Source organism: Cuculus canorus, chromosome 8, assembly GCF_017976375.1.
Source record: "Cuculus canorus isolate bCucCan1 chromosome 8, bCucCan1.pri, whole genome shotgun sequence".
Taxonomy (NCBI): Eukaryota; Metazoa; Chordata; class Aves; order Cuculiformes; family Cuculidae; genus Cuculus; species Cuculus canorus.
Window position 1 is genome coordinate 1080808 of NC_071408.1, and position 15309 is coordinate 1096116.

At 53.1% G+C, this 15309-nt stretch overlaps 1 protein-coding gene across 2 annotated transcripts in view; it reads left to right on the forward strand.

Annotated features, from left to right (window-relative positions):
- Positions 1–15309, forward strand: part of TNR (tenascin R) — a 72815-nt gene that overhangs the window by 49153 nt on the left and 8353 nt on the right. For both annotated transcript variants that reach the window (XM_054073098.1, XM_054073097.1), the window contains 12 exons: positions 29–179; positions 2837–3106; positions 4852–5037; positions 8272–8361; positions 8471–8734; positions 9307–9573; positions 9682–9801; positions 10335–10478; positions 11093–11212; positions 11801–11944; positions 12550–12680; positions 13668–13800. In XM_054073098.1, the coding sequence (XP_053929073.1) occupies positions 29–179; positions 2837–3106; positions 4852–5037; positions 8272–8361; positions 8471–8734; positions 9307–9573; positions 9682–9801; positions 10335–10478; positions 11093–11212; positions 11801–11944; positions 12550–12680; positions 13668–13800 (2020 nt within the window). The remainder of the gene's footprint in view (positions 1–28; positions 180–2836; positions 3107–4851; positions 5038–8271; positions 8362–8470; positions 8735–9306; positions 9574–9681; positions 9802–10334; positions 10479–11092; positions 11213–11800; positions 11945–12549; positions 12681–13667; positions 13801–15309) is intronic.

Below are 15309 nucleotides of genomic sequence, written 5' to 3' on the forward strand. Positions count from 1 at the left end.
TTTAACACTTATTCCCATTCCTTGGCAGAATAACGAGGGTGGCGTCATTGCGCAGCTCCCCAGCACCGTCACCACCTTCAACCAGACAGGGCTGAAGCCCGGGGAAGAGTACACCGTCACCGTGGTGGCCCTGAAGGAACAAGCCAGGAGCCTTCCCACCTCCGACAGCGTCTCGACCCGTGAGTGAGCCCATCCCCAGGCAGCACGGCAGTCCTTAGTCCCCAGATAAGGTCCCAGCAGCGAAAGCAGCCGTCAGTGCATGGGCAGGGATGAAACTGGCACCACCCGACCGCCCAAGCTACGGGTGCAGCCCAGCAACAGCTTCTTCATGCGATATTTTGTCCCTCTCCTTCCCGAACTGCTGCGAGCACAGAAAGTGTCACAAGGTTAATGGGTTTAGGAGCGAAGGCTCAGGTCTGCTTTTATTATATATCCAGCTAATTCCTCTTCTCTGCTAATCTCACTTTCCCGAGGCTGGACACCTCCAAATAAGTGTATTGCCTACTCATATATAACAGATTAAAACTCCCCCATGCTTTTGTGCCACTGAATGTCCTCTACTCCCATCAATTCAGGCAAACCGAGCAGCAGGGCAGGGACCCTGGGGCAATGGCACGTCCTCTCCTAAACAATTTATTTGGCCGTTCAGTGGTCCATCCCATAGGCTAAAGGAAATTCAATGGGGTCTTCTCCTCGCCGAAGAAGACATGGAGATGGGCAGAGCTCACTGTGGAGACCAGGCTTTCCACACCCGGTCTGCTGCAGTCTGCCCTGGCAGCCAGGCAGACGTCTACCTCCATCCAAGCTGTTGGAAACGGAAACAGCATTTAAAGAGCTGCCAGAGGGTTATAACGAGATGGTGCTCTCTCCGGGCTGCTAATTTGAGGCAACAGTGAGAGCGAAGGGAGGATCCTTTCATCATCATCAGCTTCCTCGGCATAGTTCTCTCCTCCTGCTTTGCCTCCCGCTCAGCTCGACGTGGCCTAACAGAGACATCTCCTGGTCAAGGTCTAACCTTCCTTTCCCTAGGAAGTCAGCAAAAAATAACAAGAGAGGCTGGTGCTTCTAACTCAGTGGTTGCCCTTTGCGGGGGAGCGCAGATGGAGAGGTGGGTTCCCAGCGCTCTGCTCGGTGGAGGCGTCCCCCCGCTGGCGCGTCTGCCTTTCTCTGCAGCAACCCCATAGCTTTGCCCTCATCATCCTCGTCCTGCCTGAAGGCCTTGGGCCAGGGTCGAGCAGCAAAGGCACGGTTTCATGCTGCACAGCTGAGCAGAACTCGATGCTCCCCAGCATTACCTGCATGACTGGAAAACATGAGGTAGTTAGAGATTTAGGGTTAAGCGTGACCTAGTCCTGGCCAAGCTGGACAACCAGTTCTTACCTAAATATTATGCTTCCCCGCTATTCTCCCTTCTCCATCGGCGTTTTTTTCCCCAGACCTCACCTCACTGCTCCCAGTTCCCCGATAAGACTTCTCTAAGCCACCCTGGTCCTTCCCATTCCTGTCCGCACAGGACTTGGCCCTCTGGGGTGCAGCACTCACCACATCCTTATTGTTCACCGTCATTTCCCGAGACACACAGTGGATCAGAGGCCCTTGCATGCACGATAGCCCGGATTACAGGATAAGCGTGGGGTTTCCCCCACCTTGAGACCACGTAAGTGATAAAAGGGGCCCAGTAAGCTCCACGCATCAGCACTGCCACCGCACAGGAGCGATGTCCAGGCTTGGCCCGTCCAGCTGCCCACGCAGCAGGTGGGTCCTGCTGGACTCAAAGCACCCATCACCTGCTCTTGAGCCCATGATTTCCACAGGCTGAGTATTGGGGGATACAGAGGAGGAAAGAGCCCAACTCTCTGCAAAAGAAAGCAGAAATACCTAAAACAGCCTCCCGGTATATCCACTGTATGAATTCAGCTAAAACCCCCTTATCAGAGAGGCTTTTGTGGGCACCCCCCATAGCCCCACACCCAGCTAGCTCTGAAGATTCATCAGAGCATCTGCATTTTCTCCTCTTTCCCCAGTGCTAAGGCGTCAACAACTTTATGAGCTGATCCCTCAGCTTAATGACAAACCAGGAGCTGGCACCAAAGCAGAAACATTTCTGGAGACGTTCCTCAGCTCTCAATGCTTGGATCGGTTCTTGGCCCCACTTTATTTAACACATTGTCAACACCTTTCAAAAGACATAATATCATTGCTGATAAATTTTGCCAGTGACGCAAAGACTCAGAAAAGATTAAATTGAGTGGAAGGAGATCGACGATAAAAAGAGTTTGAATGGCTCAAAGACCTGGGCACAAAGCAGGAGTGTATGTTTTTCATGGCAGTTATCTAAGAGCCAAACAAAGGGATTAGACAGAAGAAGTTTTATCCCGCAAGATGGGAGGAATTGTGGCCGATAACCAGCTCGAGATAAGGGCTTGAGGTGCATTATAGCTGTACTGGATGGTCATTGATGGTAGAGCTGCCGAGTCCTGCTCCAGTATCCACAGCTGGGGACAAAAATCAATGAATCATAGAATCCCTAGGTTGGAAAAGACCTCTGAGATCATCAAGTCCAACCATACCTGTCCACCACTAAGCCAGTGGAGAGGGTTCAGGAAAGCGACAGCGGATTGGGGTAAAGGACTGGGGACCCACCAGGACCAAACCCCTTGAGTACCTTGGGGTGATTGATTGTTGCCCACGCTGCCTCTCTGCCTTGTCCCTAGCTGCTAATTCAGACCGCCCTGAAGGCTGGGTTGAAGCATTCCTGAAGCTCCATATCCCCGAGGCCACCACCCTTTCCCTCTCAAACTCTCCCAAAATAACCGGTGCCCGTTTTGCTCCACAGTCATCGATGGCCCAACGCAGATCCTTGTGCGGGACGTCTCCGACACGGTGGCCTTTGTGGAGTGGACGCCGCCACGTGCCAAGGTGGACGCCATCCTGCTGAAGTACGGGCTGGCAGACGGGGAGGGGGGGAGGACCACCTTCCGCCTGCAGCCCCCCCTCAGCCAGTACTCCCTGCAGGCTCTGCGCCCCGGCGCCCGCTACCACCTCGCCGTCAGCGCCCTCCGGGGTGCCAACGAGAGCCAGCCGGCCCTTGCCCAGTTTACCACAGGTAGCTAGCTGGCTTTGCTGGGAGAACCGGCGTCAGTTTTTAATGGCTTGCTGCAAACTGCAGGCGCGCAGTCCTGCAACAAGCGTGGGGGTTTGTGCGTTCAGAGCCAAAACAGATTTTTTTGCATCTGTGGTTTAGTGGTACCTGGTTTTCTCCAGCACAAGTGGGGTTCTTTTTTCTGGTTTGCTGGGAGGAAGCGGTGTGATGAAAACACGATGGTTAAGATGCAGGTCCAGATGAAGATGCCTGAATGCAGGTGTGTTGCATCCCATCGCTGTCCCAGCACAGAGCGAGTGATTCAGCTCACTCTAAGACACACACCCTAAGATCGCCCTCCACTAGTGCCTACATTTCTGTTTAGTACCTTAACCTCCCGCGCAGCGGGTCTCCACCACGCCCTACGAGGATGCTCACGTGGCCCCCAGGGCACCTCAGGTGACCCCAGATGCCAGCAAGCAGGCAGATGGCTCAAACCCCTGCAATGAGATGACAACCCCCAAGCAAACCATGCCTTGGCCGCCTCCTGCTGCAGCATCAAGGCAGCCGCCACCTGGGACACATCCCCACCAGCTTCAGAGCCCATTCAGACCCACAGCTTAGCTGCAGCCCTCGGCTAAAGCTTTTAAACCCGGCACTTCATGCCCTTGATAGCACCCGTAGCCCAACGTGCAGCCCTGGAAAGCCCCGAGCCAGCAAGCACGGGTCTGAATTCAAGGCGATGCTCACCTCCCATTCAGCATCGAGAGCCAAGGCAGATGCATAGCCCGAGGAACCGGCAGTCAAGCGGCTAAAAGCAACCCAGTCAGAAACGTGGTTATCTTATTTTATAACTCCTCTGAATACCCTAACTGGTCGGTAAAACTTTAATTAATGTTAAGCCTGCAGATAGCTAAAAGGTTTAATTTACCGTGCCATAAAGGAGGAGGTAGAGCGTGTATTGCAGTGCTGGTTTATGGTATATAAATTACTTGTCGTGTACGTTACTGGTGGATACGAGGCTCCTATTACAGTAGCTGTGGTGTGTGAATTGTGTGTGCGTATATCTCTATAGATATATACTTCAGACGAGATGTTCACCCCAACTGATTTGCTACCTTGGCCTTCCTTGCTTTCTTTCTAAAAGGCAGCATAAAAAATCCCCCCCCTAAACTCAGAGCCATCAAGGAGCGGTAATTGCCCCCCATCTGCTGGCACCCAGCCCCCGCCCAGCACCAACCAGTCACTCGCTGGACAGGTTTATCGTGCAGATCAGAGCAGATTCCGTGCACAGCCTCAGCAGCACTAATAAACGAACACTTTGGGCAATGTCTGAGCACGGATGAGCCTGTAGAAATGCTCAAGGTTCTTCTAAAAGCAGCTCGGGCCAACACGTGACTGCTGCAAAGCCCCTTTGCTCTTACGCACACTGCCTCAGTTTCCCTTACTCTAATATAGGGGGAAAATGCTTTTCTTTCGCAAATAATATTCCGTTTGCTCCCAAAGTGACTTATGGAGGGATGTTGTGAATGCCCCAGCACTTGCGTCAGTCTCGTGGTGGCATCTCCGGGTCTGTGCTGAGCAGGAGGTGAGAGCAGATGTCCCAGCCCCAGCCAAGGGACATGCCCTGGGGAGGAGGCACCACACGGGGGACCTCACAGACGTCACACCCGAGCCGTCCTGCGCTGCCGTCCCGCCGTGCCAAGGCTGTGGGGTGCATCCCAGGTGCCCAGCAGTGAGATGGAGCCTCTTTCCCTTGTGTCATACAGAGATTGACGCCCCCAAGAACCTGCGGGTGGGCTCGCGGACGCCCGCCAGCCTCGAGCTCGCCTGGGACAACAGCGAGGCCGAGGCGCACAGCTACAGGGTGGTCTACAGCACCCTGGCTGGGGAGCACTACCACGAAGTTCTGGTGCCTCGGGACACCGGTCCCACCACGCGGGCCACACTCGCAGGTATGCAAGCACCTCTGAGCCTTTCCGCCCTCCCTTCTCCTCCACCTTCTGCAGGAAGAGCAATGGAGAGCCCAAATCAGAACTGAAGCTCTGCTGTCCTCACGCTGGCACAAATTTGAGGCTGTTTTGGAGCTTGCTGGTTACCGGAGGGAAGGTTTTCTGTGGGATGGAGCTCATTTTTCCCCCAAGGATCTGGATTTGGGCACTGCTTATCCACAAGTTGAGTGATGCTCCTCCAAGCAATGCACCTCCAAGGGATGCACTTCCAAGTGATGCATCCTCTGAGCGGCACACCTCCAGCAAGGGTCTGCCCAGGTCCCAAACAGAGCTGGCAAGGAACAAAGTGAGAAATGAGGAGAGGAAGGCTTTTTAGGCTGATCTAGAGGAAAATACCGCTTTGCCCTTCTTTTTTTCCTTGCTGGGAAAGAGCTGCATGTGCCAATGCACCACAGGCAGCGATGGGGATCCAACTTGGGCACAAAGGAGACCCGAAGCCAGGGATGCTATTTTTGAGCAGGTCCCTCAGGCAGTACGTTATTCAGGGAGTGCCACCAGGAGCTGCAAACACCACCCACCTCTCTCTGCCAGGAAAGTCCCAAACACCCTTTGCAGCAACACCACAAAACACCGTGTGAGATCTGGGTTTCTTTTTATTTCAACTACAACTGTGTGCCTGCTAGACTTCAGGCTCCAGGGGCAGTTTTTGAGCAAAGAAAAATCTGACTTACACACATGCAAAAAAGATCACTCATTCAGCTTGAAGCTCTTCAGTGTGGAAGGACACCAACTTCTTCCACACAGACTCTCTTTGCCCTTCAGGGACCTTCCCAGCTCGAAGAAGGCTCAGGCATCTCTGCCGTATGGACCTATGGGAATAAGTTCAGTGGGAAAATCAGATATAAAGTCACAGACACTGTGGCACCAAGTCACGAGAAAGGCTGGAGGGCAGGAAAGCAGTTAGGGCAGTTAGCTTGAAAAACATGGTATGCGGAAAAAGGAAATGTTAGGGATAGTTTCTGCTGCATTTGTGATGAGGACACACGTGGAGAAGTGAGATGAGATGAAGGGGGGCAGCGAGGGATCAGAGACCCAGTGCTAGTCCCCTCCTGGCTTTCCTCTAGGCACTCATTGCCGCTCTAGATGAGAAGCAGCACTCAAAATGGGACAAATCCTCCTCCCTGGGGCAGAGGTGCAACTCTACCCTAGTGACCCAAACTGTGATGACCCCACGGCACAGCCCGAGCTTGCAGCAGAGGAAGAGGCAGCGGGCAGGTTTTCTTTTCCCTAAGTAAGAATACAGAGAGCTGCCAAGTCTCTGCGTGGTGGCAGCGGCGCTGCCTGGCTGCTGCCGGGCTCGGGCAGGGCTTCAGGGACCCCCAGAGCAAACCCCAGAGACACAGAGTCAATTGGACAGAATCTTGGAATTGTTAAGGTTGGAAAAGGCAGTTAAGTCCCATCATCAACACAGCACCACTGTACCTACTAAACCATGTCCCAAAGTGCCACATCTACACTTGTTTTTAACCCCTCCAGGAGCGGTAACACCACCACTGCCCTGGGCAGCCTGGGCCAATGCTTCACCACTTTCTCAGTAAAGAATTTTTTCCTAATATCCAGTGTAACCCTCTGCTGGTGCAGCTTGAGGCCTCCCCTCCTATCCCTTGTCACTTGGGAGAAGAGACCAGTGCTTATCTCACTACAGTCTCCTTTCAGGCAGTTGTAGAAAGCAAAACCGTCTCCTCTTCTCCAGACTAAACATTCCCAGTTCCCCGCTCCCCAACCCTTGTTCTCCGCCCCCCCCCCCCCCCCTTGTTGCCCTCTGGGCTCCAGCCCCCCAATATCTTTCATGTAGGAGGGTACAGTGAGCAATTTATACACAGCGCCTCCATCATCCCCTAAATGAAATACTATGTAATAATCTATATTTTAAAAAAAATCTAATTATAGCAGAAAACCCAAAAAACATTCTGGTGACAAAAAAGCCGGGACAGCCACAGCTGTCAGGATGGCACATGAGCCACAGCCCGGTCACGCAGGCGGCAGCATTGTTGCACATGCTGCTAAGTCTGTCAGGGTGGATTTCCAGCCACCCAGGATGCGGTGGGATCCACCTCATAGAAAACAACTGGTGATTCCTTCATCTGCCTGCAGGAAAAGCAGTGAGGAACGGCGCTGAGCAGAGCTTATCAAAGAATTAAGCTTAAAAATACAGCTAGCCCTGCCCTGCCCGCGTGCCTCTCCAAATATCAGCACTTGCACAGAAGTATTGGTAATATTGCTGTACCCAAAAGAGCTGGGAGAGAAAAAAAGCATCGTTTTATGTACTCCTACACTTTTCTTCCTCTCCTCCGCCTTTCTCCCTGGCTCTTCTCCTTTCCGGGAGGGCAGGAGGGAACAGGGTCCATCTCCCCCCCAGCACCAAGGCTGCACCGTAGGGACAGAAGGGGACCAAGGGACGGGAGTTTCCCTCCCTCACGGCCTCCAGGGGAAGGTTCTGGGGGTTCTGGGGTCCCTAGGGGAGGAGCGCCAGGCCAGGCTGGAGGGTTTATGGGTTCCTCTAACCCCGTGGGAGAGATTATGAAGCCCAGGGAGGTGGGGAACAAAGCTGCCAGCAGCCAAGCCGAAGTGACAGGCAGAGGTGGGAGATGTCCCGTGAAGACAGAACAGTAATCAGCAAGAGACGTGTAGAGAAGGAGCTGGATGAGCTCCATTCCCATGTGCCCTGAGGAAGGCATCGCAGGATGCGTCCACAACCAAGCAGCAGCACCTGATTGGGCTTCAAGAAAGACTGCGGCTTCCCTAATTATGTGCATTTAATTTACTCTGCATAATTTATTTCTCTTCGAGACACCAGCCTTGTGACAATATTTGGTATTGAATCACTTTGGAAACAAATATAGCTACGTTATCATGTGGATTCCGCTCACACACACAATTTCTGTCTCAATGCCAGCAATTACAGCAGACCTCAGCAACAACTTTTTAAATTTGCTTGTTTCTTAGCTAGAATAACCCAAATTCCCCGTCCAAAGGCATCCACGGGGCTTTTTAAAGAGGCTCAGCTCTTCTCCAACGCGCAGAGGAACTGGGAGGGCTGCCCACCCTGCCCACCCCAAGGCTGCTCCGGAGGGTTCCCCCTGTCCCCCGCCATGGGAGGTGGGTGGGTTGCACTCTGAGGACACCCGGACAGGTGCTGCCCTCACGCCCCTTCGTGTCCTTTGCACCCCCTGGCAGATCTAGTCCCAGGGACAGAGTACGGTATCGGGATTTCAGCTGTGATGGACAGCCAGCAGAGCGTGCCAGCCACCATGAATGCCAGGACAGGTGAGTTTGTCCTCGTGTGCTCCAGGCACAGCCAGCTCCTATGGCTCAAACGCCTCCATGGGATGGCTCATGCATGGGGACATACGTTTGCACCAACCCTCTCCCACAGAGCTCGATAGCCCCCGGGACCTCCTGGTGACAGCCTCCACAGAGACATCCATCTCGCTGGCCTGGACCAAAGCCACGGGGCCCATCGACCACTACCGTGTCACCTTCACCCCTGCCTCAGGGATGGCCTCCGAAGTGACAGTGCCCCGGGATGAGTCGCAGCTCACCCTCTCGGAGCTGGAGCCCGGGACAGAGTACACCATCTCCATCATCGCCGAGAGGGGACGCCAACAGAGCCTGGAGGCCACCGTGGATGCCTTCACAGGTAGAAGAAGACGCGTTGAGGTGGGGCCAAGTGTACAGGGCAACACCCTACGCTGGCATCTATGCCAAAGCACTGCCACCCCAGCACCAAAACTCTTGAGGTGGTGGTGGGGATGAGAGCTGAGGGCAGTGAATGCACGTGGGAGCAGGTCCCCTTTGCACACTTGCTTGGCTGGAGGCTGCCATAAGGATGAGGCAGGGCTGGGGGAAGAACCAGCCCATGCCGTCCTCAGGGTGGCCTGTGTGTCATAAGAAGGAAAAACTAAGCCTTGAGGGACCTCACAAGCACATTTAGGTGAAATCCCTGCAATCAAAAGGCCCCCACGGCACATACAACCCCATCACCCACTGGTGAGTCAGGAACGGATGGTGTTTGCAGGTAGAGCTGCGAAAAGCATCATTTTCCCCCTACCAGTTCTGCCTCTCAGTCCCAGCACAGTTTCAGATCAATGAAGAGCCCAGAGCTGCAGCTTTGCCACCTTCACTGAGTATTTCCCTTGCAAGTGCTGGGAGCAACGCTGAGGCCAGGATCTGTGGACAGCTGGGGTTGAAACTCCCCTCTCCATCTTGCAGGGGTCCGGCCCATCACACAGCTCTACTTCTCCCAGCTGACATCCTCCAGTGTGAATGTCACATGGAGTGATCCATCCCCACCAGCAGACCGCCTCATCCTCACCTACAGCCCCCGGGACAAGGAGGAGGCACAGCAGGTCACACTGGATGGCACTCGCAGGCACGCCAGCCTGACGGGCTTGCAGCCGTCCACCGAGTACCTGGTGTCGCTGGTGGCTGTGCACGGCACCATCAGCTCCGAGCCTGTGGTGGGCTCCATCACGACAGGTACCACAGGACCCCCCTGCTGGGCACGGGACCCTGCCGGGAGGGCGGACAGGAGCATGGGGAGCAGACCTGCCTCCCACAGCTTTGCTTTCTGCTCCGTCTCAACAGGGATCGACTCACCGAAGGACCTCAGAGTGGGTAACATCACCCAGGAGTCCATGACAGTCTACTGGAGCCCTCCCATCGCTCCCTTCGACCATTATAGAATATCCTACCATGCTGCTGAAGGTAACGGGTCAGGCCACTCTTGCTTGTGCCCTGCACTTGTAGCTGCCAACCCTTCCTCCCTCCAGTGGCGCGAGCAGGTCCCCAAGTCATCCTCACCTCGGGCAGCATCCTGGTGCCCTTGGCAAAGCCACCAAGAGCTGGGATGGATCAAGAGGCTGCAGGAACAGAGGACGGGGTGTCTGGAATAAGGATGGGCAAGGCACCGCTGCAGCCAAGGGTCAGGTCGGCACAGAGGGGCAGAGGGAATGACCCTGTGCAGCGTGGCCTCCCTGTGGATCTGATTTAGAGCCCAACCCTGAAATCCCAGCTCTCCCACCTGCCTTCCCCGACTCATCTCCCTTAGCCCCAGTTTCACCTGCCATGATGAAAAGGTCGAGCCAGCAGAGTTATGGGCATGCAGGGGTGCACCTGCGGGCACGAAACCCGGTAACCCTCAGTATGAGCCCTGGAGAGGACTTGTGGCATTGAGCATGCCCTGTGCCCCACGGACAGGGGCAGCCGTGACGCCAAAGCTCTTGGCTCTGTCCCCACAGGGAGGAAAGACAGCACTGCCATTGCCAGCGATGCCACCGAGTACGCCCTTCGCCGCCTGCAGCCTGCCACCAAGTATGAGATCGGGGTGAAGAGCGTGCGGGGCCGGGAGGAGAGCGAAGTGGCCTCCATCACTGTGTACACAGGTGGGAAGAGGCTCCTGGTGGGCAGGTAGATACCAAAGAGCGCCAGCCCCGGCAGTCAGGCAGCTGAGAGGAAGCTGAACCTCATGCCAGACTGATGCAAGCTTGAGATGATGAGAAAGGCTCACGAGGGCCCAGAGTAGACTTTTGAAGTCCATCTAAGCAAAGCTTTTCCCGTACATGCATGGGTAGTCAAGGGGGAGAGTGATAAATCTGTGTACCGGGCACAGAGAAGCCAGAGAGATGATGTTGGGCAATGTTGACAACTCCTAAAGGGAGTACAGCCTTCCAGAAATAATCCCTGGGGAACCTCTGACACAAACAGCATCTGCTGCAAGAATAAAACCCTCTGCAATTGCCAGACTCCTCAAAACCTAAAAAAAACCCCTTAACATCCTAGGCTGTGCATCAGAAAAACAGTGGAAGAGCAGCCCAGGTAGCAGAATAACACAAGCTATGACATCTCTGCCCTCCTGCTAGGGCAGCAGTAACTCCTCTGCAGGCGAATGTGCCTGGGCAGCAAGGCAGGAGCACGAGCATTGGGCCAAAAGAAGCCCCTCCTGTTCACAGCCCAATCTTTTAATACCTCTGACTCTCTCAATCTGTGCCCCACGCAGCCATGGATGCTCCCTTGGGGGTCACAGCCACCAACATCACCCCCACCGAGGCGCTGCTGCAGTGGAACCCGCCGCTGTCGGAGGTGGAGAGCTATGTCCTTGTCCTCACCCGCCACGCAGGTACGCCAAAACCTTGCGCCTCTCTGCCGCAAGCTTTGCTGGGCACCATTTCAGCTCACCTCCACTTCTGCTCCATCCCAAAGCACGGGATTCAGTGGATGCCCTCCGCAGACGGAGCAGGGAAGGAGCTCTTGCCTGAGGAGGGCAGCAGCTGGTGGGCAGCAGGGCTGTAACCCACCTCCAGACTCCAGGTTCTCCCTCACAGGTCCCAGGGCAATGCCCCTCACTGGGCCTCAGAGCATGGCAGTCCATACAGGAGGGACTGGGATCCCCTTGCTTTACTAACTGGCCCACCAGTACCAACACAGGGCCCAGCAAGTACCCATCCCACAGAAACTCGGTGTGCGGCAAACTCCGTGAAATCCACTAGTGAGGGGAAAGAAAGCATGAGGCAAATATAGGGAACGAGGGAAAAATGAGATCATCCTTGATCTTGGCTGAAACCACCACCACGAGAGTTGAGCTGCTACACAACAGCACATGGTCTTTCAGTAGCTTAAGTTCTTTTAACCAAGAGGTCATACCCACAGGCACATTTTGGAGAATCACGCTGAATATCTACCCTAAGTCATCTCTTTGGGCTTACAGTTGCAGGAGAAACAATTCTTGTGGATGGAGTGAACCAGGAGTACCAGCTGACCAACCTCCTGCCCAGTACCACCTACACCGTCTCTATGTACGCCACCAACGGGCCTATCACCAGCCAGACCATCAGCACCAACTTTACAACCCGTACGTACAATCACCTCACCCAAGACCTGCTACATGTCCTTAGCCATGCATCCACCCCAGGAAAAGCAGACAGCAAGGCTGAGCCAAAGCTCCTGTCATGAACCTGTGGGTGTAGAAGTAGCCACGTGCCAAAAGAACACCGAAATACCCCCATAAGGCATAACAAGAACAGAATTGTAATCACAACGCCCATCAACCATCATTTTCACTCTTTCAACATGCATCTGCCCCTTTCTTTTATTTCCCCTGTATGTGGTTTCCCAAGAAGACCCCTGACAAGGTCTTTTTCTTGCCCAAGGCCATAGGTCAGAAGAGCACTACAACCATTTTGCTTACAAGAAGCTTGACAGGCCCCATAGCACATGAATTTCAGAGCCGTTACCCTCCAGAGAGCGTGTGGGTAGAAGAGGACTCTTAGAGGGTTTGCAGAGCTCTCTTCAAGGGTGGGGACAGGTGATAAGGCCTGGAAACTGAGGGCGAGGATGGACTTGGGGCTGTAGCTCAGAGCTGCAAGGCTGCGCCCCAGTGCCCTGAACTGGGAAGCAGGGCTGGGGTGGCTGTGTGCGAGAACTTGCACTTCCCTGGGTCCCTATTCACCTTTGCAGTTTTGGATCCTCCAACGAATCTGACTGCCAGTGAAGTCACCCGACGGAGCGCCCTGCTCTCCTGGGTGCCTCCTGTGGGAGACATTGAGAACTATGTCATGACCTACAGATCCACCGATGGCAGCCGGAAGGTGAGTCCTCACAAAGAAAGAGGTTCATTTAGCCAAGGAATAACATCACCGTGGGGAAATGAGCAGGAGGAACCCAACAAAGCAGAAGAATGATGCTCGCTAGGTCAGGGAGAGACCAGAAGGACAAATGCTACTTTCTGCTTAAGCAATAGTTCAGATAAATACCTGGAAAAAGCAGGAAAGGATTGGCCAGGGCAAAAATCTTTGTGCACATCTGCAAGTCTGGGCAGAGAGGGCATGCCTGGAAAGTCTGGAAGAACAGAGGAAATACACAACTTGTGAAGAACCAGCAAGCTGAGGCAGGAGAAAATTATCCTGCTAACAGAGGTACTAAAAATGCTATTTGCCCTCCTTGCAAAAAGGAAGATAGGTACAGACAGCTAATTAATCTGGCAATATGATATATTTGGTTATTTAATGAGTGTGCCCATATCTGCCTGTCGAGAAGAGCTGTTACGAATGCTATCAGAAATACATCACTGCAAATAGTCTCGTTTCTACTGCCGGTGTAGCTGTCTCGAAGCAGCCGAAGGATAATAACTTTGCAGGAGTTCAGTGTAACGCTACGTGGCACTGGCTGGCGACCAGAAAAATTAATGTGACGGGAACTGAGGGAGTCAGACCTGGCTGATCACCGGGTTTGGCCACCTCTACCCCTTGCAATTCTCAGGCAATCTGTCACGCCCTGTATTGAGGGCATGCAGATCCCAACAGGGTTGAGAAATAGAGCACACAGAATGCAAACCTTTAAATCTCCTGAGTCCAAACCAGCTAGCTTTCTCCCACCCGAACCATCCCAAAAGGTTGAATACACTCTTTGACCTCACACTGACTTAGTCCAGGGGTGTAAGCAACGCTCCTCAGCCAGGCACCAAGGGCTGCTGTAGTTTCTGGCTTCCCTTCCCTCCTCGCTTGCTCTTTAGGCTCCACATCGCTTTTCTCATCTGTTGCTCTTGGTGTCTACCTCCTTCTGGGACCCATGTACAGGAGCTGATTGTGGATGCCGAGGACACATGGATCCGCCTGGAGGGGCTTTTGGAGACCACAGAATACACTGTGCGCCTGCAAGCTGCCCAAAACGGCATGCGGAGTGGCTTCATCTCCACCACCTTCACTACAGGTGAGGACTCGCACGGCGTCCACTTGGACAGGCGGGGCTCAGCCCACACACTCTGCTGGTATATGTGGACTGCTTTTATGGGCTTGCCCTCCTCAGGCAGCATTTCACCACCATCCACAGAGAGGTACATCCATTTCTACAACCCAGTAGGACTGGGGTCTCACTGATTTTATCTAATTGCATTATTCCTTCCCCTTCTAATTCCAGAGAAGTCACGATTCACTAAGGCAACAGGAATGGTTTCCTTTCCAAGTCAAGTGGTGGGCATCCACAGCTACCGCTACCCTCACAGATGGAGCACTTACGCTTGCAAGAACGAAGCTTGCATGAAAATGTCACCATTGCCCCCACCTTTCGGAAGTGCTCACATTAGAAATGGTGCAAAGCACATCATCCCTCACCCCCTCTGAAAAGCCTTGCTAGGCGGGGCACTTAACAGACAGAGCGTGTTTTGTTCAGGGCTGAATCCAATTACATTTCTCCTGGGTTTCAAAGGCACTAAGAAGCCTGACGATGACATCCACTGAAATTCCTCCCATCTGCACTTTCAGTTCAGTCAGGAGAGTTTTCTTTGAAAATGCTGTGGATACACTTCCCCATCCCAGTTACACACAGAGGTCTCTTCTCCTGCTTTTACAAGATAGTAGAAATTATTTACATCAACCAAAATAAGAAAAGACTCTTCTCTAATGCATCTGCGGTTCAGACTTTCCTCTTGTTCTCGTCTTTTACGTGGATATGTAAAGCCAGTGCAATTCAGGCAGGTGATGGGAAAACGCCTGTGATCTTTGAGGCTGCTTGGGAGTCAGGGATGAAACCGCACGGGGCTGGCTTCTCAGCTGAGACGAGGCAGCAGAAACCCACTCACATGGGGCAAGGAGAGTGCTGCTTCCATTAAACAGAAATGTCAGACCTTGGCTGTGTTAAAGATACCATCGCTAGCTGATGCAGCATCCAAACACAGGTTTAATTTGCCTTTAAGATGAAGATAAGCATCAACAAGAAACCAGTTTCTCCCACTTACCCCATCTATTGATGAGACAGAAGCACGAAGGAACAAACATCAAGGCGATGCAAGGCGAATAATCAGGGTCTGGGGTTCAATTCGCCCCGGCAGCATACAGGGCACTTTGCAGAGAACAAGCACTTGTCTTGAAGGAGACAAAAAAAAACCCCAAACACCAAACCATGCTTAATTTAAATTGTTTTGCTTCCTTTTGCTCATAGTACACATCCTGCGGTTCTTCCATTCCCTCTCACACATTAATAGCTGAGCCTCTTTGTTTCATGTTTGCATAAGGTTCTTGGGGAATTGTATACAGATGGGACAAAAGGAAGAAACAGATACAGTATTTATAATTTATAGTGGATTGAAATGTCTTTCAAGGTCTCCTTGGATCTTAAAGATATGAATATAAATTAAGAAACAAGTAATCTCCGCAGAGCTCAGGGGAGCCTGAAGTGGTTGTCTTTGAAGCAGTTTTCATTGTTGGGTACTATAAAATGCAA